Below are 25,631 nucleotides of genomic sequence, written 5' to 3' on the forward strand. Positions count from 1 at the left end.
TTCCACATCGATGTCGTCACTGGTAGGCGAGTTTCTGAACTGTCCACAGCCCTCCTCTGAGACACAGACAGAGTAGACAAAAATTGTAATATATTTTCATCAACATTAGTAAGGACTAGTCAGTGTTGTACCCGAACGCGTTCAATGAACGATCGTTCATAAACATGTTTATATTTTGGGCGAACGTGAACTGAACGTTCTTTGTTTTCGCTTGATGAACGATATTGTCGAACGCGTTCATTCTGACGCCCGTGAATGGCGTTCGTCGGCCGTTCATGCAGCGGTCCGCGCCTCCGCGGTCGTCTGTCCTCTCGTCTCTTTTTCATTCACATGCTCCAATAGCATGCACTGCACGCAGCTCCTCGCGAACGTTGATATGCGGTGCTGCAGCTGAATTTCCTCCTTGTTAGGTCTTGCAGTCGCAACTCGCAAGTAAAGCCTGACTATACTTTGTCGTATGCGTGTTACACAGCGAAAATAGGTGATCTGCAAGCTCACAACGCGCCGCATCCACGAGACAACGTGAGCTTGTAGATCAGCTATTTTAACCAACGTGGAAACATGCTGTGCGCGACGTTTAGAAACTTCTGCCTTCAGCCCTTCACAATAAGGGTGCAGGAAGACTGGGCACTGGGCACCTAAATAGTGTGGGCACCTCAATGTTAAGTTGGATGAAATTATTGCTGTGTGTGGTTCTATATGGGCTGTGTCAATGATTTTGACAAATAATAGCTTGCAGCAAATTTTTTTTTTTTTTTTTGAATAGCCAAAAGTATAAAAATATTATGGTTAAAAAAAAGAACTAAAAAGAACTAAGTTAGTTCATTTTGGGCAACCATGAACTTTAGTTGTCTCCACCAGCCGAAGGCATGGGGGAGAGTATGTTTTGCCCTCCGTCCGTCCGTCCGTCCGTCCGTCCGTCCGTCCGTCCGTCCGTGCGTGCGTGCGTCCGTCCGTGTGTCCGTCCGTTACCAGCTAATCTCCGGCCCGGTCGCTGCCAAACTGTGCACACACACTCCCTGGATACTAATTCAGAACCTCTGCCCCACATTTTTCACATGGCCCTGTTCTAGCGCCACCAGGAGGCCGTTGTTTGCAAAACTAACTATTGCCAGTACTCCTACATATTTTGTCCAAAAATCACGCAAATCGGTAGACATTGTCTCTACAGTCATGTGATCGACATGGATCTGTCCGATTGTCCATATTCCATCCTGATTGGCTAAAACTGGCTTCCAAAGTTAGCAGGATTGGTCAGTTTTGAATAAAATGCCTGAAATCATGAACGCAGTATGCGATTTTGGTAAAATTGTGCATGCACATTCCCAATAGGCAGAGGAATAAATGCCACTTAAATGTTTTCAAATCGGCCTCATGGTGGCGCTATAACAGGCGATTTGTGTTTTTACCTATAACTCCACTGATCAGTGTACAACTTTGTATGTGCACTCTCTAGAGGCCAAGGAAAAACCTTTGCCCTGCTTTTTTCATATCTGCCTTTTATAGCGCTACCTGGAGGCCGACTTATGTAAAACACTTTTTTTCCTATTATTCCTTGAGATTTTATCCAAAAATCATGTAAATCAGTATACAGTATCTCTATAGTCATGTGATCAAGACAGATCTGTCCGATATTTCATATTCCATCCTAATTGGCTAACATTGGCTTCCAAAGTTTGCAGGATTGGTCCATTTTGGACAAAATCACTTAAATATTGAACGTAGCTTGTGATTACAGAGAAGTTCTGCACGCACATTCCCACTAGGTCAAGGAACAAATGCCACCCTTTTCAAATTGGCCTGTTATAGCGCCACCAGCAGGTCGGCTTTTTCCAAACACATTTTTGGAACAAAATGCCTCAAATTATGCAGGGTCACATTGCTGTTAAAGGCCAAAGAAGACATGGCACCCTTTTCACATTTACCGCCACCAGGACCTACCTTAGCTGGTGGAGACCTGTGCTCGGAAGAGCACTGCTTCTAGTTCAAAATGTAGAATTATGAACTATGAAATGAACTAGTTAATTTTAGAAGTTTTGAACTTGAACTTGAACTAGTTCATTTTGAAAGTGAACTTTCCCAACACTGGGACTAGTTAGATGAAGATAGGTTGACGTCCTCTAAGTCCCATTTTATACTTTGTTGTATGATGGCGATGAGCTGATCTACACTATTCTTTTTACGTTCTTTGGCATTCGGCTCAATTCGATAGACCAGTGGCCAATGGAAGATGGAAGATCTTGAGATTCTGGTCAGAAAGCTGAGGGTTTACCTGTCCAGCCAGCTCCAGACGTTTGTTTCCGTAGTAGTCTCTGTCATCCACCTTGTTGTCTCCTTGGGCGAGGATGACCCTTCGCACCATCACAGCCAGGTAGATGCACTTGGCTCGGAAGTTAAACTCTTTAACCTGAGGTCACAACAGGTGGTATAATGTAAAGAGACTTGAACAAATGGCACAGTGAGATGAAGCTTGGACTTTCATCGTCGACATAATTGTTGTGCACTAGGGCATTCACGAATAGTGATTTTTAGTATTCAAATTATTCGACCTCAAAGTATTCGAATAGTCGAATATTCGACAGGACTGGCCAAACTGACCAAACTGTCAAATATTAAGTAAGCAAGAGGCAAACATTGTGAAAATAGCAGATCTGCATGCTCACAACGCCTCGCGCTGCAAGGCGTTGTGAGCATGTAGATCTGCTATTTTCACAATATTTATCTGCAGAACCGAGTCACATTAAAAGTAATACCTAGAATTCCAAGTGCTTGTCAGGGTTCTTATGACTTCCTATCAAGCCAATCTTCATGAAGAAATATATATATGTTTAAAGACAAAAAAAATAAAAATAATAATAAGCGAATATTCGACTTCGGTGAACAAAGTCGAATAGTGACTTTGATATTCGAATATTCGGTGAATGCCCTATTGTGCACCGCACGTGCGCGTGTGTGTGTGTGTGTGTGTGTGTGTGTGTTATCACTTACAGGTACGTGTGTGAGGATGAGTTGAGCTAAAAGCTCTCTCGCCTCTTCCATCTTGGTCTTCTTGGGCCCTCCCCACATGCGTTGTCTCCGCACTTTATTCCCAAGGTATTTCAGAGCCTGAGAAACAGTCAGTTCAGTTGCGTATAAGACAGGGGTCTTCAACGTTCTCAGGCCAAGGACCCCTTAGTCGAGAGAAAGATGAAGCAGGGACCCCCACAACAGATACCATATACTGTATATATACTTCATGTCAATTTGTGATACTTAAAGGATAACTTTAGTTTTTTACAACAAGGGTTCATATTTTAGATTGTAATTAAAGAATATAAAAGATGAGTGTTAAAATTATTTCATTTACTTCTTTCTATTGTTTTAGAGATTCTTATTTCAGTGGTTGGGGGCATGTGTACAAGTGGATAAATATGTCATTTTACACAGAATAAGCTCATTCCCAAGATACAATGCAACCTTTCATGGTTGGATGTGACTTATGGGGGCTAGAAGTGTTACTGTAAATAGCAACAAAGAAACGGCTGGCTTATTGTGTCTAAAAAGACATATTTAGCCACTTGTACGCATGCCCGCCATGTGTACGCATGCCCCACTGCGAGGCGTTGTGAGCTTGAAGATCTGCTATTTTTGGCTAAAGTTCTTTGAATATGGACGCTAGGGTTCAAGTGGTTGATATAAAAAAGGAGGAAAAATAAGTTTCTATCACAAAGATTTGGAGGACCCCCTGTAGTAACTCTGAGGACCCCCTACAGGTCTCGGAGACCCTGTTGAAGTCAAATATACAGTGGACAATAAACACTGCTGTACTGGAATCAAATCAAGCACTAATATAAAGCCTGATTTATACTTGATGACAGTGTTCCTTGCCAAAAATAGCAGATCAGCAAGCTCAATATGGTGATGCGTTTTGAGCTTGTAGATATTCGGTGAGCGATACCCATAATACAGAATATAAATTAAGCATAAAGAGCAACGAAAATGGCTCATTATCAAATAACCCTTGAAGAAAATGGCCTTTAAAACATATGCCATGAAGACACTTTTTAGTTTGGCTCTGCACTATTAGGTTGTGTTAGTAGTATTGAGTATTTTGCTTGTGTTTGACATGGCGGTGAGATACTTGTAGCACTGACTAGCATTGACTGTTATGGACACATTTGTTTGGCACTGTATTGATAGTTGTGCTATTTACTTTTTTAAGTATGGCTGTTACACTTATGAGCGTTGACAGTTTTTGACACTTCATGTATATATTCTTCGTTCCTTTTCTTTGGTGTACCTTGCTCTTTACTGTACACTGTTAAAACATTTTCTTTTCATACTTCTCTGTAACTTTGTAAATATCCTTAAACTGCTGTGCTGCCTCCGGGCGACTGATTTACCTTGGGATAATGAATCTATCTATCTATCTATCTAATGCATTCGATGATAACGTTGTTCTAAAGGGAGTCTTTTTCTTTCCTTCAAGAACAGCAGCACATAAATGCATGTAGGATCAGTGTTACGGGAGGTCATATGAATTACAAAGCCAGTGACCTTGGAAGCTTCATCCTTTATAGTCTACAGCAGCGTGCACGTGTGCACACGCAAACACACCCGCCCACACACATAAACACCTGAGGCAACGAAATACACAGGACTGCACGACTGAACTAGAGGCAAGGTCAAAGGTTAATCAGACTCAACACTTTCTATGAGACCACCCACCCTGCGCTCTGCGCAACATTTAAATATGGTGAATAAATCATTCACATGACCACCATGTTAAAAAAAAAGTCCATAATTTTTATACTTAACAAAATAAATCTGAAAAGTAAAAATCTGAATATACTGTAGGTAAATCCATGTTGGCCAAGCTGTGGTGCTTAACTTGGTTGATATAATTATATTTAACACATTAACCCTGGCAAACTGCTTTTGTGTAAAATGTTTACATTTCTTTCTCCCACATTTATCAAAAATAACTTAAATAGTATAGTTCAACAAGCTCACAGGACATAACAACGCACATTGCGACGCAACAAGTTAATTGCTATCTGTTGTACGATGAACTATCAAGTGGCTAAATGAGTGTGTGTGTGTGTGTGTGTGTGTGTGTGTGTGTGTGTGTGTGTGTGTGTGTGTGTGTGTGTGTGTGGTGTCAATTCCATCAAACCTGTGGAGTGTGAGCTTCAGAAACACTGGTTGCTAGGGTGCAAAAATGTCCCTCATCAATGCATCTGTGTTAGCATGATGCATGTTAACAAACTTGCTTGTGTTCATGGTAATTTAAGACAGAGGACAACAAAAAAATCACTTAGGCACTACAGTATATTTGGTATGATGAATTGAGAAAATAATCGATACAATGCATTGTGAGCTGGTAGATCAGGTATTTTCGCCATTTGTGAACATTTTGTAAAGGTTTTTTTAAAAGGTTTAGAAGATTTGCTTCTTTTTTTTTTTATTAAATACAAAAATGACAGTTACAGAGTGCAGGGCAGGTGTGGAGTTTGAGGGTACCTGAGTCTGGGTGAAGATCTGTGCCTTCTGGCATTCTTCCAGGCTAGGGGAGAAGTTGGACATGACGTGATCCTCTGTTCCAATCATCTGCACTATCTCTTGGTCACTCTCCACGCCCATGCCCTGTGTACAATATACGTATATATGAGATATGTGAGAAATGGATGAAGAGGAACAACAGGCTATAGACGGAGATGACGTGTGGAGTTAATTTTATGATCACACAACTCTAACAATTAGAGATTAAGAAACTGACATGAACAGAGCAGTTGTTCTGTGGTGTTGAGGGGTTCCATCTTCTTATTTTGAACAAACAGAACAAAGATGCATGCGAACATCCAGAAGAAAGTACAAGCTGATGTGTGGTGTGTGTGTGTGTGTGTGTGTGTGTGTGTGTGTGTGTGTGTGTGTGTGTTTGATTGATGACGTTATTAGAAGGCTGCATAGGAAAAAGACAGTAGTTTCATGACAGTACAAATCACTGATACACGGTCAACTAAAAGGAGATCCTAGTAGGCTTTTCGGCTTATTTACACAGGAACCACTTTATGTATCTCATATAACATTGAAAGACAGACGGATAGAACACAGTACTATGCATAGGATAACATCAATTATAAAAGCACAACGAAATAAATAAGAAAAGGCAAATAAAATTATCAGAAGAAGCAGATATTTACAGTGGAAAAGGGGAGGTGAGTATGGGCTTATTCTATTTTCAAGTTTCGAGTAGCAGCCGTCTGTAAAGGTGACTTTTCAGACTGATTTTGAAGGAGGTTAGGGCTTGTGGTAGGGCATTCCACATGTTAATGGTATAGCAGGTGTGTGTGTGTGTGTGTGTGTGTGTGTGTGTGTGTGTGTGTGTGTGTGTGTGTGTGTGTGTGTGTGTGTGTGTGTGTGTGTGTGTGTGTGTGTGTGCGCGTGCGCGCGCTTGCGTGTGTGTGTGTGCTTGCGTGTGTGTGTGCACACACACACACACATGTACTTACTTTGCTTAATTACTTGTGAGGGCCAAGTATAGAAGAATTTGAGAAATAGACATAGTGAGGATAATTTTCCTATACAAATAGTTTTTAGCGTTAGGCTTACAATTAGGAAAATATACAGGCTGGGTTAGGCATTCAGAAGTTAGGCATTTAAAAGTTAGGGTTAGAACTGAAATGAGTACAAAGGACCCTGATATAAACAAGCCATAGTGCTTTCCTGGTTTAAAATCCTATTAGTAGACCTTGTATCTGAACTGTACGGCCCTGTGCTTTTCCTATGCAAAGTTTCGGAAACTGCTAATAAAGCATTGAATCAATCAAAAAGAAATAATTTGGTTGGAGTTGGTTAAGTGCCGTGTCTCACGCCAAAAAGAACAGTTCAAAAGCTCACAACACGTTGAGCAGCCGTAGCGATACGTTTTAAACTTGTAGATCGGCTGTTTTCAGTGTACAACAGGGGTCTTCAACAGGGGTCCGGGACCCCTAGGGGGTCCTCAGAGTTACTATAGGCGGTCCTCCAAATCTTTGTGTGATAAGAACTTTATTTTTTCTACATTAACCACTTGAACCCTAGTATCCCTCTTCTGTGTGGAACATTTAGCCAAGAATATCTACAAGCTCACAACGCCTCGCTTGTAGATCGTAGGTAGGTTTTGTGTATAGGGAAAAGAAGAGCAGACTAAGTATTGACTGTTCAAGTCGTTCAATGTCTAAAAATCCACATTAAACCAACAACCTACAATGATGATAGTGCTGTCAAGTCTACGCCGTCTAAGAAATCTATGAACATTCTTTTATCTGCAACACAATTTTATACAGTACATAGTGGGGGTCCCTGCTTTATCTGTCTCAGCTAAAGGGTCCCTGGCCTGAAAACGTTGAAGACCCCTGGTGCACGACACCGGTGTGCAACTAAGTGTATTTAGAGTTAAGGTTAACAGCAATGGTGCTTTTGAAATGGCTGTCCTCACAAGTATAGTAAAACAACGGTGTGTGTGTGTGTGTGTGTGTGTGTGTGTGTGTGTGTGTGTGTGTGTGTGTGTGTGTGTGTGTGTGTGTGTGTGTGCGCGCGCGTGCGTGCGTATGGAGGAAAAGGTGAGGCAGGAGTCAGGAGGTTGTCTGACATTTGCTTATGGAAATGTGGGGCTGTGGGAACCGATGTGACGGTCCCACAAAGCATCCAGGACTGACCTGGGAGCTGTGCAGACCACGGGGAGAGTCAGGAGCAACTCACCCCAGACACACGAGTGCGGGGCAAACAAATCGGGCCAGGCAAATGTGCCTGATGGTCACGGGTGACCAATTCAGCACAATAACATTACACACACACTGTTGACATGTTTGGACAACGCAGTCAAACAGAAGAATGAGAGCTGGCGAAAACAGTCGGCTAATTGACATTTTCATAAGGGTGACACAACTGAACCTTCATGGTGTTTATGCACAGTATGTAAACATTTTATATACAATTATGAATAACAGTGTAGAATTAAGAGACACTGAAACTTTCATAAAATGTGGAGGCAAAAAAAATCCCTAACTATACATGGCTTTAGATGTGGCAAAGGAGAACTACCCAAAACTTAATTCCTTATTATTAAAAGTAGTAATAATCCTTGGATTTCTTATTTCTTTTGATATTTCATTGCTTCTTCCCTCTGTAAGACGTCTGTATTTGAGAAATATTCAATAAATTGTAAAAATACAAGACAAAAGTAGCAGAAATAGCCATAGGTAATACTACTGGATAATAGTAGTACACATATGTAGTCTTATAGCACCCCCTACTGGACAGATTGCTTAATGCAGCATCCATTGTCTACTCATATCATGGAGAAGACTTCTCTTACCTTGAATATAATAGCAATGGGAGCATCTTCTGACAGGGTGTTGTGTCTCAGGTAAAAGCGACCCTGCTTCACAATGATGTTAGTCCTACTCTTCTTCTCATGAGTGGAGCTGGAATGAGATGACAACGTTGCTGCAACATCCACTGAGCAACTAGTCTTGCGTGGCCAGACTGTTGCCTAACGCGATTTGTAAATGCTCCCGGCATACAGTCTGGCAAACGGAAATAGAAACTATGAGTGCGAGATAGAGAGGATGTGACGCAACCGCTCCCTTGGTGCAGTGGCAATAACATGCCTACTGGAAGCGTTATGTCTCCTTTCAAAAACTTTTGGGGCATTATTTCGTCTTTTTCTGGTGTTGTTGGTGTTACTTCCATGATGTGTTCAAATGTTTTCTTAAACTATACACCCATAACAAGAATATGCTGCTCGAATGACTCTGTCTGTGCGAGTGTGCTTCCGTTATGTTTCCAGTGGGACTACAGTTCAGTGCAGCAGCGGCTACTTCAGTTACTCGCCGTTTGGGAGCTGCCGTTCCAGACTCTATATAGCATTCGGAGATTGTGGAATAGTTGTCTGGCTACGCGAGACTACTGAGCATCTGACAGTTAACAGCCTTATGATTATAAAATTAGGAAAGCTGAGAATGACTGAACACGACAAATTCAAGAGATTTCAATCACGTCCCGACTACTGCTGTAATTTTAACCACTTAGGGCAAGTGATTTTCTTTGGTTAAAATAAGTGTTAAATAGTTCTATATTCTGATTGTCCTCATTGCTATAGACCGATTTCTCAGAGCAGCAACCATAACTGCGGTGTCAAGTAGAACCTGTGTGTGTGTGTGTGTGCGGCTGTGCGCCGACACCGCAGCTACATGGCAACGCTCTGGAAAAAGGTCTATAGAGTGTTTGTTCAGTAACAGGAGTCTCCATGTCTCTCCAGCTCTTCATTACATTTTTCAGGTCTGGATATAAATGTTATCCAATCAGGATCGAGAACTCAGACAGGATACAGATTAAACAAGTGAGATTGGAGGTGATGACAAAAAAGAAATGAGCAGACAAAACTGGAAGTAAGAACAATATAATATTGAAGCTGATAAATGGGTACTCTCTTTGCTGACTGGCTGACATTTTGCAAACCACCTGAAAATGTATTTTCTGTTTATAAAAGAGCTGGAGAGATGAGGAGGCCCCATAACTGAACAAACACTGGTCTATAGCAATGAGTACTAGTGTGGGCATGTGAGCAAAAAAAAACAATGTTTTGTTTTAACCACAAAATATCAGCTATAGTCATAGATAAATGGACTTGAGTTACAATTTCCAAACTCATGGCAACCGGCTATTTTTTGGGTTCAAGTGGTTACAAAAGTACAACTTTCAGTCATTGTCATTAAATGGAACTGGGGCTCATGTGACAGTACCTGGTGACAGAGGCTCCCACTGCACCCTTCCTGTCCTGCTCTACAATGATACGATTCTTGGACAGCTGTTCTTGGATCAGAATTACCTTCTCCTGTCCCTTCACAATGAAATAACCCCCTGTTAAGTAAAGATAGGACAGCACAATTTAAATGATACACTTAACACAACTTAAGCCCTATATACTGTACTTTGTCATTCGACGAATAGAGAAAATAGCACATCTACAAACTCACAACAAGTCGTCTAGCAGTGCGATTTTCTACATTTTAAATAATATGCCCAAAATAGGCATGTCAAGTTGAGGTTGAAAGGTTGGAACCCATCTTACAATAAATCGCCAAATGTTTTATGTAAACAAAATAGTTTCAATACCTGGATCAAGAGGACATTCATTGAGTTTAGAAAACTCCATGGGAGTCTTTCCTGTCAGGACACAGTTAGAACTGCGCAGCATGATTGGCATCCTGGGTAAAATATAATAACAAATAACGTTAAAATAAAATAATGAAAACACTTACAGTACTAGTAGTATTGTCTTCAATACAACATTACAATAAAAAAGAAGAAAGGTTAATAAATGTAATGGGAATAATTTCATAGTGAATTACAAAAACAAGCAGTGGAAGTATATTACAATAAGAAGACAATATCTAAATTGAAAATTGTAGGGATGTTCTGTTGAGATGGATAAATGCTGACGCTTTCTCAAACAAACATCTCAAATTGTAGCACAGATGGATATTAGGCGTAATACCTTCCGATGGGGAGGGCATTACGGATGATTCTCTGGCTGCCTCGAGTGTACTCTATGTCCACTGTGATAGGTGCAGAGTACGTCATATCTCTAAGACGGCACTGGAGGGAACAATAGGCATCACATGTACAGTACATAACAGTAATATACATTCCACATTTACAAGGGAAGAGAATAGTTAAAAGATATGAATACATAAAGTGTTTATTATTGTATTTAACCACTTAGATCCTATATACCCAGGGAGGTCTATACTAGATCCAATAATGTATTGGTCGTGTCACACCGTCCTGTATCTTTACGAGCAGGAGCATGTGCACGCATCGGCTAAAAACTACCCTTAAGTTCATAACTCGCAACGTTTACAAGAGCTGTAGTGTTACACCGGGTGATTTAACAAATTAACAAACCTGGATGTATATCAATAGACCATTATCTGACCTGCTAACTCCTGTAGTGTAGGTGTTAAGCGACGTGCGCGTGATGTCATTAAAATAGCGGTTCTCCAATACAACACTGACCGCGTGATGTTATTAAAATAACATTTCACCAAAACGACACTGTAGATCCACGTGTTTTTCCGCTACGCCAAATATTTCCTATTTTAGGTGAATGTTTGGCCTCGGAATGGGGACACTAGGGTTCGTGAACAGCCAATCACAGCTGAGCCCAGGTGAAAATGTTATTGTCCCCAACAACAAGAAGCTCGGCCTACCTCATGAGGAGAGACAGGTCTGGTCACATTGAAGCTCTCTTCAACGTCAGGCATGCCAACATAGATGTTAAGGTATCTGCAAAGAAAGTCATTCGGTTGGTTTGAACTTGTGCAGCACAAGAGAAAATGAAGGGTATCTTTGGGTGAAGAGTTGTAGCTGGTAGGAGTAAGGACTTGCACTTACTTGAGGTACCACATCGGATCTGCATCGCTTGTGATCTTTTCATTGGCCTTCATGATCTTCTTTATCTACAGAGGATCAAGTTTGCATTTACATGAAGACTCAATTGGTTCAGCTTTCAACCTTTCACAATATCACAACATAATCCTAGTTTACCTCCACATTGATGAAGTAGTTGAATGAGTCAATGTGCTGCTTTACCAATCCTTTCACCTGACAAAAACAAAGAGTTGTGTGGGTAAAACTGTGTGACATGATATTATAAATCAGGGGTCTTCAACGTTTTCAGGCCAAGGACCCCTTAGTTGAGAGATGAAGCAGGGACCCCACTACCTTTTCATAGATTCCATATTGTTTTATTGTTTGACAGCACAATCATCAGTGTATTTTGGTTGCATGTAAATTTGTGTTGTCAGATATTTAACCACTTGAACTGTCAATAGTTAATAAACTTGACCGTTCACTCTGTAATTAGTCAGCTCTTTTTCCCCTCTACACCAAAGCTCTTTGCCAAAACTAGCCGATCTACAAGCTCTCACAACGCCTCACGTGGCGAGGCGTTGTGAGCTTGTAGATCAGCTATTTTTGGTTAAAGTTAAGGACACTAGGGTTCAAGTGGTTACTATAAAAAAGAAGAAAAAGGTTTCTATCACAATGATTTGGAGGATCCCCTATAGTAACTCTGAGGTCCCCCTAGGGGTCCTGGACCCCCTGTTGAAGACCCTTGTTATAAATGAATCTTGATGGATGTGAAGCAGACGTTAGCGGTCAAATGCACCGTTACCTTCAAGAACGCAGGCAACAGTTTCCATTTTTCCTGTCCAAAAGAAAAGCCCACAAAGACATGGTTAGAACTAAGCAAAACTCTGCTCTGAATGATTGTTTTGACACAAGAATTGGAGAGCAATTTGAGTTTATTTGGGGTTATATATGTAGGATAAAATAAAAAATAATTAAAGTGACAAAAACAACCACCACCTAATAGGGCTGGGAGTTGTTAGCAATAACAGAACGAGGAAAACAAGTTTGATGTTTATAAAATACTGGATTCCAAAAACTATATGGGCCAATTCAACCTCAACTTTTTGATTGATTGATTGAAGACTTTATTAGAAGAAGTTTGCAAAGGACAAAGTACAGTTTCATGACGGTACAGTTCACTGGTACAAGGTCTACTAAAAGGAGATCCTAGAACTTGACAGTAACAGTAAACCTAGCTAGCCTAACCTTACATTTACAAAGAAGGGTCAGGGGGAGGGCCCTGACCCTTCTTTGTAAATACCTTTTTCATTGTTGTTTTTGTTTATGACTGTTTTTCTTATTATATCTACTGCATAGTACTGTGATCTGTCTGTCATTCAATGTATGAGTCAAAGAGAAGGATCTCAATGGAAATAAGCCGCAAGGCTTACCAGAGTTTCCTTTTTAGTTGACCATGTACCAGTGAACTCTACTGTCATGAAACTGTAACTTTCCCTGTGCAAACTCCTAATAAATACTTCAATCAATCAATAAATAAGGGCTCTTTTGGTGTGCTTGCTTGCCTGTGTCCAAATGCTGCTCTCTAAAGAAAATCAACATGTAAAGAGAAGATGAACACTGAGCTGATAACATTTCACACTGAGAAATAGTTATTTCTCAAAGTGGATTTGAGAAAAAGTGTTTCTCAAAGTGGATTCCACGAACGTTAAGGATGTCCACAATTACAACACCAGAGGCAGCGCCACAGATCACATTCAACCCAGAGTCAACTCAAAGAAAGGGTCAAACTAGTTCTTCTGCTATACCACAACAATGTGGAATGCCTTACCGAAGGTCTTAAAGGAGTGTGGATCACTAGCATCCTTTAAAATCGCCCTGAAAAACCACCTACAGGCAGCAGCCGTTCGCAACTGGTAAAAACAAACCCAGCCTAGCCCTACCCTCCCCTGCCCCATCTTTGTATATACTTAATGTTTGTATTGACTTACTGTATTTTGTTCTTTCATTTTTTTTACTGACTATATCTACTGCATAGTACAGTGTTCTATTTGTCTGTCATTCAATGTTATATGAGATACTTAAATGGTTTCCTGTGAAAATAAGCTTAGTCTTTTCTAGGATCTCCTTTTAGTAGACCTTGTACCAGTGAACTGTACCATCATGAAACTGTACCTTTTCCTATGCAAACTTCTAATAAAGTCTTCAATGAATCAAACTAACTATGTGGGTTCCTTTAGGATGGGGGGGGGGTCTAAATTGACCCATACAAGTATGTAACTCTGACAGTGTATAAATGGAACCAAATGAACCAAGACGGAGACGGGTTCATTCATTTGGTTCCATTTGTACAATGTCAGAGTTAATTAATGGGAGACCTTGAAATGTGAAAGTTTGAGAAACACTGGGTTATTGCACCTATTTGCATCACTGCATCGCCAGCACCACGCCGTGTCATTGGGTCAGCAGTAGCGTGTTGATATTTAGTATTTTCGTCATAAACTTACCTCAACCGTGTTGACAGGAGCTGCGAGTTCCTGGGTGCTCATGTCCCCAAACTCGTCACCGAGTAATTCCATAGCTGGTTCTGTTATTCAGTCAGTTGTTCAAATAAGTATAAATGTGAACATTTTGCCAATGTTTATACAGGCACCGGAAGTAGCTGCAACATGCGTGCCTTCTGGTGTTACATTATGAAACCTCCGTGTACACAACAATGCACAGAAGGCATGGTTCCATAAATTCTTCTTGTTCTTCGTGGTATTCAGCGTGGGCTCTGGTGGCATTTCAAGGGAAATATAGCATGAGTGCCATCTGTAGTTATAGTTGATCATCTACAACTACAGATAACTTGGATGACAATGGAAGACAGATAAATGAAATACTAATCTATCTTCTCCACTGTACATTCAGATTAGCTATTGGATGCACACCTGATTGTTTGAATACTTTATTAGAAGCTTGCATAGAAAAGGTACAGCACAGTAGGCTATACTTTTGTAATACATTCATAAAACTACTTCCAATCTACAGTAGGAAATATTTTTTTGATACATCTTGTGAATTAATACGGGGTATAAAGTTAAATGTCATGTACTATGCAGAGTTTCCACGGACCAAGATGCATTAGAAGAACAAGTCATTTTCGAGTCCTTCTTATAAAGTGTAGTTGATACTGTAGATTGTAGGCCTGTTATGTTCTACTTTGGCTTTGCACAACATTTTTGTGCCTGCATACGCTTGAAATACATGCATTTCCCAGGAAATCATAATCATCAAGTCTAGTTCTTATGCATAGGCAAAAAAAAAAAGGGGAAAAAAAGAAAGACAAGTTTTGTTTTAACCAAAAAGATATCACACACAGACCTTTAAGTATGTGTGAATATGGTATGTGAAACAATTTTCCCTTGACCACAATAATTATAATGCTTTACATATATTTTTTTATTATGGAGTTTTTACGGTTATTGTCAGTACTGACGACATTGAATAAAAGACCAAAATATATTTTCTTAAACAACAGCTGTTTAGACATTGTAAAAAGATATGCATGCTAAAAGCGCTTATGTATGTTCATAAGTGATCAGAAGTCCATTTATTGACATGTATTTGAAATACAAAACATATTCAAAGGAACATTATTTAAAAGCCTGCCAATCCTTTTGTTTCAGCACTCACTCTTAACGCTGCCTGACATGTCTGCTGTTGCTGCTGAGGAGTTTTGGGTAAGCTGTGTTAAGGGAGCGTCCATGCCTGATGACCACTAACTCCATCTGACATTGATCGATGTTCACCAGCACGCGGGTGGTTCTCTCTGTGTTGATGAGGAAAACAATGGTGTACAGGGCCATCTCAAACTCTGGGCTGGACCCGATGAAGGCACTACCTACGGGCTTCACCAAACCATACCAGCTGAACTGGAGATTCAGGACATGGTCATCTTGATCAGGCTGAGGATGAAAAAACATACAGCAGAATCTTTGAATGAAATAAATCAGGAGTCTTCAACATTTTCAGGCCAAGGACCCCTTAGTCGAGAGACAGAGAGATGAAGTAGGGACCCATAGATACAACCACAATCCATAGATAGCATATAGTTTCATTGTTTGACGGCACAATCATTAGTGTATTTTGGATTCATGTCAATTTGTGTTTTCATATATTTAACCACTTGAACGGACCGTCAATACGTAATAAACTTGACCTTTCACTCTGTACTTATAGTCTGCTCTTTTTCTCCACTACACCAAACTCTTTGCCGAAAATAGCCGATCTACAAGCTCTGCGAGGCGTTGTGAGCTTGTAGATCTGCTATTTTTGGCTAAAGTTCTCAGAATATGGACACTAGGGTTCAAGTGGTTAATATAAAAAAGGAGGAAAAAAAGCTATCACACAAAGATTTGGAGGACCCCCTGTAATAACTGAGGATCCCCTAGGGGTCCCAGACCCCCTGTTGAAGACCCTTGAAATTAATCAAAGAGAGGGGCTGCAGGGCATGACATATACAGTAAGTGGTGGAAAAAGTACTAACATTTTGTACTTAAGTAAAAGTATCAATACTGCACTGCAGATGTACTCCGTTACAAGTAAATGTCCAGAATTCAAAATGTACTTGAGTAAAAGTGTGAAAGTATTGGCATCAATAAGTACCAAAAGTAAAAGTACAAAATGTTAGAAAATAGCCGATCTACAAGCTCACAACGCATCACATCGCGACGCGTTGTGAGCTTGTAGAACGGCTATTTTCAAATGGCCACCGTATAAAATCAGGCTTAAGTGGTTTATGTATGTTTTATACTATTGTAATTTAGATCTGCAAAGTAACTAGTAACTAAAGTTTTTAAATAAATGTAGTGGAGTAAAAGTACAATATTTGCCTCTGAAATGTAGTGGAGTAGAAGTAAAAGTATTGGAAATTGGAAATACTCAAGTAAAGTACAAATACCTCAAAACTGTACTTAAGTAAAAGTACTAAGTTACTTTACACCAATCAATATTGTGTTGAATATAGTCTAAAATGATCTGATAATATGAGCTAGCCTGCATACCCATATTGATGTAAATACACAAAGTATAAGGTAGTGGTAGAAGGTTATATCTGGCCATTCTGACTAATGCTGACTGAAGGAGTTGTCTCTCCATATTACGTTCATGTGTGTGTGTAATACTGTACAAAGAATGTTTGAATTCGAAACCGTACTGTAAGAGAAATGTTTGCTGCAAGATGAAAATGTACTACTTACTATGTCCTGTTGGCCGGCTTTGTAGCCTTTGTAGTCCAATTGCCTGTTTTTTTCCTGGAGGTAGAACTGGACCCAGTTGTGGAAACCAAAGACCTCATTCCCAGATTTAGTCTCGCCCACAAAGACATGCTCAAATCCAGAGGAATCCATACTGGAGAATACATTAGATGAGAATTCAGAACATTCAAATAATCTACATTTGCATTGATTCATTTTATTTGATCGGTGTCTGTTTCATTTGACGTAAACAGCTGTGTATGAGATCTTTAGTGTGACGGCCTTGTAACTACTTAAGCCTTGGATACTTCATTATACAACAAATAGCTAAAATAGACAATCTACAAATTATTTTCAAAAAATCTGAAAATGCTCAAAATAAGGATGCCAGTAATAAAGTGTCTAATAAGACACTTACGGTCCATTTCTTTCTCTGCGGTAGAGGTGAAACCAGATTAAGTACAGCTGGCTTCTAAACTGCCTCAAGTCAGAGCTGGACTGTCCCTTGCTCACCAGGTACTGGTGTGCACGCTGTCAAACAAAACAAAACAATCATCTTCAATGCACATCACTAACTTCAACAAGAGAAGATCAAAATTTCAAGTCAATGTCACAATGGCGTTTCACAAGACAAAGTTTAATGACCAGTATCACAAAACATGACTCTGAAAACATTCCATTGAAACATCTGGCTTTGGAATTTAAAGAAAATACTTGATAAAATTCCTCAGAACACAACAATGGTTTTGAAGACATAGCAGTGATTATTTTACATTTTTTCACCCTTATTTCATGATTGTTTAGACCTAGGGAGCTTTGACGGGGTCGCCAAAGAAAATCCCTCATAACATGGAGTCGTTTGAGAACCCCTGCTCTATACAATGTGTGTATACTGTACAATATGCTGTACATGTATTCAACGCATGGGGAAACCTCAAAAAGACGATCATTCCCATACTCCACATAGATGCCTGAGATTTAATGTTGCTTTTTCTTGCAACATAACTGGCAGAGACATTCAATGACATTAGCAGACAGGAAGACAACTGTCCCCCTGGAGTTAAGCTGCTCAGAACAGTCTATCCAAGAAAAACAGCAAAACCAAAACTATTTCAACTTAAAAAAATAAAAAGACAGGAACAGGAATGTAACTTTTGTTAACGGACCCTCATTGAGGCGGAACAGCAGATTAAATGGGCTATGCGATAAATTAAGTATGAATTATTATTTTTCTTTTTCCCTTTCCCCCCTCAGATTTAGCCATTGTCTATTCCCAATGTGTACTACACTGTAGTACCTCTCCTTAGCAGTAACAGGTACTGTAGTAACTACAGTACCTGTTACTGCTAAGGAGAGGGACTAACCAGATGCCACTTCCGATACACATATATGTACAGTGTACACTTATGTCTATTTGTCCATACACAAGTACACATTTTAAGCTGTACATGGCTTATTGAAATGTATGTACGTTTGTTTAATTGTATAAATGAGTCTCATTCACCATTTTAATAAATTATAAACATTTCAGCTTGTATGTTTTGTAAGTGAAATAAACTAAATACTGTATGCCAGATTTACCTTCATGACGGCCGTCTCTAAGACAGCATTCAGGTAGAGATTGTTCTCTGTCACCTCATCTGTTGTAACTTGCTCTGCCACGCCTGTGGATCTTTCATAATTATCCAACAGCTTCATGAAACCTGCAAAAGAAAAAACATGTACTCATTGATCCTACTTACTGTAGGATGATTAGAATGTAGTAGAGGCATAGTAGAGTGAATAATGCCATGATTCTAAAGAAACAAACAAAAAAAACAATAGCAATAAGAATACTCACGGGAATAAGTGGTTATGGTGGCCAGTTTGTTTTCATTAACATTGGAAAACAGAGGCTGTGAAGCATGGTCCCGTGCATCATGGCTGCCTTGGTTGATATAGTCAGCTTTACCCTGCAATTCAAATAGCCTTCCAATTATTTGACTGAAACAGAACTTGTTTTAAAAATAAACTGTAAAGATATACAGTATGTACCTGAACGTTGATAGAGTAGTCTATCCCGGGCTTCATTCGGTTGGCATCCAGCCTCCACAACTCATTGAAAATATTGGACAGTTCCTGGTTTAATGCTGGTCTAGAACATTTTGTATAAAGGAAGAGTAAGAATTAAGAAATCCTGGTTGTAAATCAAAATACAAGAATGTCAAGGCTGGAGATAAAACATACCTGGAGGCTTCCAGTTCAGTGTAAAACACTGTGAGCCAGGCAAGGAAACAGCAGAACCTTTAAATAACACACAAATAAAATATGTATCAACAAGGTTTTGTGATAGAGCTATATTACACAGACCACACACACACAAGCCCCAGTAAAAACACTTAACAGTATACCAGTTAAGTAAACATGAAAACACACCTTGTCATTGCAGCCATGGCACCTTTTGCAAACTTTCCACTTTTCCAAATTCAGGAACGATGTCTCAGTCAATCCAAGCGATAAATTTAACTGTAGTCTGCCTGCGATGATATCACTGAACTGCACTGAGGCTCAGATCTGAGAACATGTCAATGGCTACGCCTGTTTGTTTATTACATAAGAGCAGCTCAACGGTAGCCCTATGTGGATTTTCTTTCCTTCTTTTTCCTTTTCCCCCCCTCCCCGTTTTGGCAGGGAGGGGGGGCATGGAACTCCCCAACCTTGCCTGACTGCTAGCGTCCGACTCAATCACACACTTCGTTTTGGGATTAGCAGGGGGTGGTGATGTGCGGACTGAAGTGTCAGGCTATCCCCAACCAGGGTCTGGGTTTTGGGAGGACACCCCCAAAACTTCTTAACGTATATATTCTTGTGTTCTGTTGAATTTTGCATGTCTGATACTTTAATCAGGCCTGCTTTACTAGCATGGGTACAATTTCAGCCATTAAAACGCCAAGTGTAGATGTACAGAAATTGATTTGATGAATGAAGCAAAGTACGACACATCTGCATGAAAACATTTTTTTCATGCAAAACAAATGCTTGCAATGGATTCAGAATCATGAAGAACCCCTAGTTTGACCCCTCACATGCTAATTAAAGCCGACTTTCTTTTTTTTTATATTTCTTGTGGAGTCAAAGGGACAGTGAATATACAAATGGCCATAACTTTTTTTCACGATGTTTCCAGGCCTCTCATTCTGTAGACCTTATGACCAAACTAATAAACAGAAATAAAAAAGTACAGCATAAAATCACAGGTCCCCTTCCATTTTGGTGACTGGGTCCCCGGCTATTACTCTGGTGATTAATGCCACGCCGGCCTCAGCACCATGAATTAAAATAAGAAAATAAATAATTGCATTTTGGCTTATTTGTTTCCATTGTACTCATCAGAAATACATAATTTAAAGTGCATGAGCAAACACACGGTTTAACATACTATTCATGCCATTATATATTTATAGAAACGACCAAATGTTTTTATGCTACCAATAGAGTAGGCCAGGCATACCGGTATACAGCAATATTGATGTTAGGAAAATCAGATGTTTCCTGTCAGAATTGAATGTAGACAATAAAAGGCTTTTATTCCTGAGTTGGGAAGTTTAAACTGTTGCAATCTCTAAAAGGATATTCTGTTAGAAACTAATATACCCTCCTATAGGATGAAGGGCGGGTATCTCGACCCAAAGGTTTAAACAGCTTACAAAATGTACAGAGGTACAGTTAATAAACGCTAAAAGAACACCACAAAAGGTCCAGAGGGCTTGTTTCCATTGTGTTCCTATGTATTCACTGTGCAAGTGCATGAGACAATATTAAAACACTATAAATTACTTCAACAACTATTTAGGCATTTAGCAGTTTACAATAAGCAAGGTAGACTACCGCAGAGACAGTAGTGGCGTGCCTCAGTATACTAGGATCACAAGTAAACAGGAGCATCGGTCTAAACAATAAAATAATTTATAAAATAATTATCCATGCAAAGAAACTATGTGGTAAACAATGAAAATAGAATCTGTTTATAACCTGCCATCTACATTACATTCTTAACATTATCAAGAAAAACAAGCATAAGTAACAAAAACATAAGAACGAATGACCAAGATCTGTCTGGATGGTAGCCATGTCTTGGTCAATCGCTAGAATCAATAGAGCCAGAAGGTGGCAGGAAGGAGGACAGGGAGTCAAGTGTTAGGAGGTGAAGGTCGGTGGAAATTTTGGAGTGAGTCTGCAGTTTTGACTGCAAAGGAGAGTTGGTTCCACAGTCTGTGAGCCAGGAGGGAGACAAGTCTGGGACGTGTGGAGCATTGTCCTGGGGGTTTTAGGGAAGGTTCTGAACAGGCTTCCTGTGTTAGTGAGCATGCTGGGAGGCTAGTAAGGAGGGAGTTACTGTAGTCAAGTTTTGAGTTGACCGAGTAATGGATAAGGAGCTGATGTCCAACTATCCTGGTGCTCCACCTAGAGTTAGAAAAAAATATCATTGCTTGTCTTACTGCAACCTAAATAAAATCAGCTAAAAATGCTGATGATCAATCCACAGAAACAAGTATAAAGAAATCCATCTTCTGAAAACGAAGAATTAAGCATCACCTCTTTCGTCCTGTCCAGCTTAGCGTGAAGTCCTGACAACACTGGTACTGACATCTGCTGTATTAGGGAACAAAGACACAACATGTGTGGTGCTTTCACTAGTTCATCTTCAGGATGCATTATTTACAGCAGAATAATTACTACAGTGAATGATTTCTAATACATCTACTTTGTGATTAGACTGGATCTTTCTCGTTGATGCTGTGTCGAGGCACAGTCAAAAACATAGTAGTTAACAATTATTGTTTAATTATAGCGATTGTGTAATATATGAAGAATGTAGAGATCACATGGAGAATGGTAGTGTTCCAGTCTGACTTTTCTACACGCTTGAAAATGTAATGAGATAGTTCCATGGTAAGCTCACTCTTTGTAGTTTTTAGACTGCGCTGGGCCAAGTGAGGAGTCTTTTTTTTTTTTTTTTTTTTGTGTTTATAGATAAGGAGGGAAATTCAACAATCCAACACAATGGATAGTTGCTGCCTTGGATTTAATTAGCAACATATTTGTTCAACTTTGTTTTTCTTATAGCTGTGCACACCATTGCTATACATAAATAAGAAAAAAAGAAATAATTTCTTTTAGACTGTTAAACCTATGCGTTGTCAGCCTCAGGTCTAAATGGGTTAAATCATTGTCTGTCTGAACTCTAAAACAAATAAAAAAGGTTAAATGAACCTATAATAATAGAAAACTCCATGTTTGTAGAAAGACATTAAATGTCTTTCTACAAACATGGAGTTTTCTATTATAGGCAGATCTATTAAAGCAAATTTTGCTTTAATAGATCTGCTGTTCCATTCCTAGACCAAGCTAGACTCCAACCAATATTTAGGATCATTTTACACTGGTTGACTACCCCCTTCTCTGCAACGCAGCCAGTTAAATCTACAGTGCTAAAAGCCATGGGCGACCAACTACATTGGTTATTTGAAAATAGCTGATCTACAAGCTCAGTGTGCTAGACATTTTTGTGAACAATACTGTATGTGAACAATACAAATCTAGTATGGGGGTCCTTGGCACAATAGCTTTTCAGATGGGGGGTCTGAGGCCAAATACATATCAATTTGTGGGTCCCTGAAATTAAAACGTTTGAGAACCAGATTTCAAAGAGGGGACCAGGGGGTCTCCAGCTGGAATATTGATAATTAGGAACCAAATGGACCGTTATAGGTCTGTAACTCTGAGTGTATAAATGGAACCAAATGGACTTGCGGGGTCCGTTTGTTTCCAATTTTACAGAGTTAAATTAACACTGAGGATTTTAATTTAGTGTATATTCCACTATATCAAATAGGGGTGTGTGGGGTATGAAAATGGTGGTCCTTGGAATGAAAAGGGGTGAGAAAACACGTTAATAATCCACCCCTGCCTACCTTCCTCAAGCTCTGAGCATAATGGAAAGCCTGGGTTCCCGAGGATAGTTAGAGCAGGCCAGGTCCTCTGCTCAAGCAAGACATGTCTGCCAGACAACACAGAGATAGTTGTGATTGTTGAGCACACAGCACTAGAAAAGGAAATGGTTAGGGCTGTCATCATTATGACATTTTACACAACGATAATTGTCAGTCATTCAAATAATTGTGATTAACGATTTGTGTTTTGCTTATGGCTGTGCATCGGTTTCGATGAAGACGTTGTTGCTCCGATAGAGGGTTATTGCGGAGGGCTTCGTTTGTGCCATTCCATGTGGCTATGCAGGCCGATGCGTGACCCGCATGGTTTGCCACATGTGGGGCAGATGAAGTCCACACATGAGGGGGGCCTCTGCAGCACGCTGGTGTCGCTGGACATGCTGCTTTTTTCTCCTGTCAGTGGTCTGCTCCCGCCTTCTGGAGGTGTGCGATGCCCTTACACATAACCTAAATATAAAAAGAAATTGACATATTTGACAACTTTATACTCTTTATAAAAATAACATTGGTGGAAATAGACGATCTATAAGCTCACAGCGCTTCGCATCGGCTATTTACCATTTTTGAAACAGTTTGAAAATGTATGAACATTTTTCAACATGGAAACGATTTTGAAAAAAGAAAATTGCGATTATGTCAAATAATTGCGATTAGACGATTATGTAATAATTTTGACAGGCTTAGCCTTAGATATGTTCTGTCGGGTGGAAACCTTGTACGTCCAAAGCCGTTACTTTTCAGGAAATGGAAAAAAAAAAGAACCCGTTTTCCAGTGGATCCAATCCAATGTCATTATTAACAAGCTTTTGTGAATACTTTTGATCTGTTCAATCTTTATAAAAAAAAAAGACAGATAGATCACTTTCACTTAATTTTTCTTCACAATTAGCAGACGGATCACTTTCACTTAATTTTTCTTCACAATTAGCAGAAAGACGATCTACACACTCATGCGATGCGTCAAGGGCTTTTACCTTAGTATGACAAAGGTAATTAATGTATGAAGAAAAAAATAACTATGTAAATAAGGTTTCTGCTCGACAACAATGATATACAGTACAGTATATATTACACAAAGAAAAAGCAAGAAAGTAGACATACAGTCAGTTGATGAAATAAACCAAAACTAGAGCTTTAAACAAACTGTTCCTACATACCAGGTTCCATCTCTGGTTTATTTTGAGTCCAGGAGATTCCATATAATGTCCAAACCTTCCCACTACCTTGCACAGGAGTTGTCATGGCTGGCATCTCCTTGGACGTCTGCTGGAGTGCATTGGTTTCTTGTGATTCCTGTAAAATGTTAGTTTTATCTAAGGATTGATCTTAGTCTGACCCCTATCCTTTGAGCGGTCCGGCACGGTGGTACGTGCCATGAGCTCGCAGGGTCACTGGGATTCGCAAGCCCGTCCACCACGACAAGGTGTCAATCCATCGGACGAGACCCGATTTAGCCATAGCCAATTCCAAATAGTCCCCAAGTGTCCTTCAGTCCCTGTTGCTTGACACCACCACCTCCATAGCTGGGGAGGTATAACTACTGAGTGCATCATCTCATACACTTGCCAGTAGCTTCTGCAGTGCAGCAAAAAAGACGGTCACTTGATCCATAGCCAGCTTCCCACCCCAATTTTAAGTTGCTCTGGGTTAAGAGCGTCTGCTAAATGCATCAATTGTAAATTGTCTAAACACGGCCAATTGTGTTTAGTTTGATGGAGCACCAGGCCAAGCTGGAGGCATCAGTTACTGCTGGGTGTTAAACCCAGAGTTCTACTGCGTGATGGGAGAGCGTGTTTAGCTCTACCACATCCAGGTGCCCCATAAACAGACTGACATCAAACACCTTTAACTTAACCTTAAACAACACAAAAAACAATATTATTGAACTCAAGTTTCCATAGTGTGAGTAATCAATAGAAGAAATAAAGACAAACACCTTTAACAATCCATCAATATGACACATTTTTTTTGTTTTTCCCCATTTTGGACAGATCACGAGCAATTTTATACAGAAAGAGAAGAATTAAATTCTACCACAATGCACTGAGGGCAGTCAGGGAACCACACAGTACGACAGTATCGTTTACCAAAAAAAGAGAACAGACATATGTACAAGCTAACTAAGAACGCCCACGGTGCTACAGCCTAGGTTGTTAGCTTGTACATTACATCTACTCTACTACATCTACCCACTAGAAAGCGGCAACAGTTATTTGATTTTCAAACATAAACAAGTCATTGAGAAGTTTTAAATGCAACTTATTTCCGGTTGTGGAAAAAGTACTCAAATGTACTCAAAAGTAAAAGTACTATTACAAGTAAAAGGTGTTTAAATGTTACTCAAGTAAAAGTACAAAAGTATTGGCATGAAAATATACTTAAGTACCAAAAGTGCTGTATGAAAATAGCAGATCTACAACTAAGCTAATAACGCCACATGATGCTACAGGTTGTTAGCTTGTAGATCTTTTTCCACACTACATGCTAAATGCTAATGCTAAATGCTAACAGTAAAATGCTAATGCTAACACCAACCGCCACACAAGGTTGCACTTATAACGAGCCTGCTGCAGACACTTAATTTCTTAGAAATTCAAACGTAAACAAACCGTCGAGAAGTTTTAAACAACTCTTTCAATATATTAAAATGACATTCCCCTTAGTTTTTGTTATGTAACACAAACGTCGAACATGTTCGTTGTTACCGTACTGTCATCTTTGCTGTCATTGTCAAGCTAGCCTTGTTTATCGATAAACAAGCTAACTATTTTGACTAACATTGCCAGATGACCGCAACGGTAACATATCATGACATGTCCACGTTTGTAGCTTCTAAACTTTAAACTAACTCATGCTACAGTCAAAAGGATCAATAAAGAGACATTTTAAATAGCATACATATATACCCAAACCTCTACACGAGCATTAGAAAATAAAATGTAAGTTGACATACTCACCTTGCAGGAGAAAAGCTGGTTGATGAAAAGCCTCCACATTCAAG

General features: G+C 39.7%; 2 protein-coding genes across 2 annotated transcripts in view; both read right to left on the reverse strand.

Annotated features, from left to right (window-relative positions):
- Positions 1–14,058, reverse strand: part of polr3b (polymerase (RNA) III (DNA directed) polypeptide B) — a 39,219-nt gene extending 25,161 nt beyond the window's left edge. The window contains exons 1-12 of the mRNA XM_080737816.1: positions 13,905–14,058; positions 12,203–12,235; positions 11,575–11,631; positions 11,422–11,486; positions 11,238–11,313; positions 10,523–10,623; positions 10,141–10,232; positions 9,768–9,885; positions 8,339–8,447; positions 5,503–5,625; positions 2,989–3,105; positions 2,273–2,407 (exon numbers count right to left, since the gene is read on the reverse strand). Of these exons, the coding sequence (XP_080593942.1) occupies positions 2,273–2,407; positions 2,989–3,105; positions 5,503–5,625; positions 8,339–8,447; positions 9,768–9,885; positions 10,141–10,232; positions 10,523–10,623; positions 11,238–11,313; positions 11,422–11,486; positions 11,575–11,631; positions 12,203–12,235; positions 13,905–13,976 (1,098 nt within the window). The 5' untranslated portion in view covers positions 13,977–14,058. The remainder of the gene's footprint in view (positions 1–2,272; positions 2,408–2,988; positions 3,106–5,502; positions 5,626–8,338; positions 8,448–9,767; positions 9,886–10,140; positions 10,233–10,522; positions 10,624–11,237; positions 11,314–11,421; positions 11,487–11,574; positions 11,632–12,202; positions 12,236–13,904) is intronic.
- A 1,019-nt stretch (positions 14,059–15,077) lies between these two features.
- endouc (endonuclease, polyU-specific C) lies at positions 15,078–19,168 on the reverse strand (the record flags this gene model as incomplete). Its single annotated transcript, XM_080736141.1, has 8 exons — positions 19,053–19,168; positions 18,864–18,920; positions 18,672–18,771; positions 18,478–18,589; positions 18,219–18,340; positions 17,056–17,168; positions 16,641–16,791; positions 15,078–15,347 (listed from the first exon to the last, which is right to left on the reverse strand). Exons 1-8 carry the CDS (start codon positions 19,067–19,069, stop codon positions 15,078–15,080), a joined length of 942 nt encoding a protein of 313 aa, XP_080592267.1. The 5' UTR covers positions 19,070–19,168.
- Positions 19,169–25,631: the final 6,463 nt, after the last annotated feature.

This window comes from Nannobrachium achirus, assembly GCF_963921795.1.
Source record: "Nannobrachium achirus genome assembly, chromosome: 11".
In the NCBI taxonomy this organism is placed as follows: Eukaryota; Metazoa; Chordata; class Actinopteri; order Myctophiformes; family Myctophidae; genus Nannobrachium; species Nannobrachium achirus.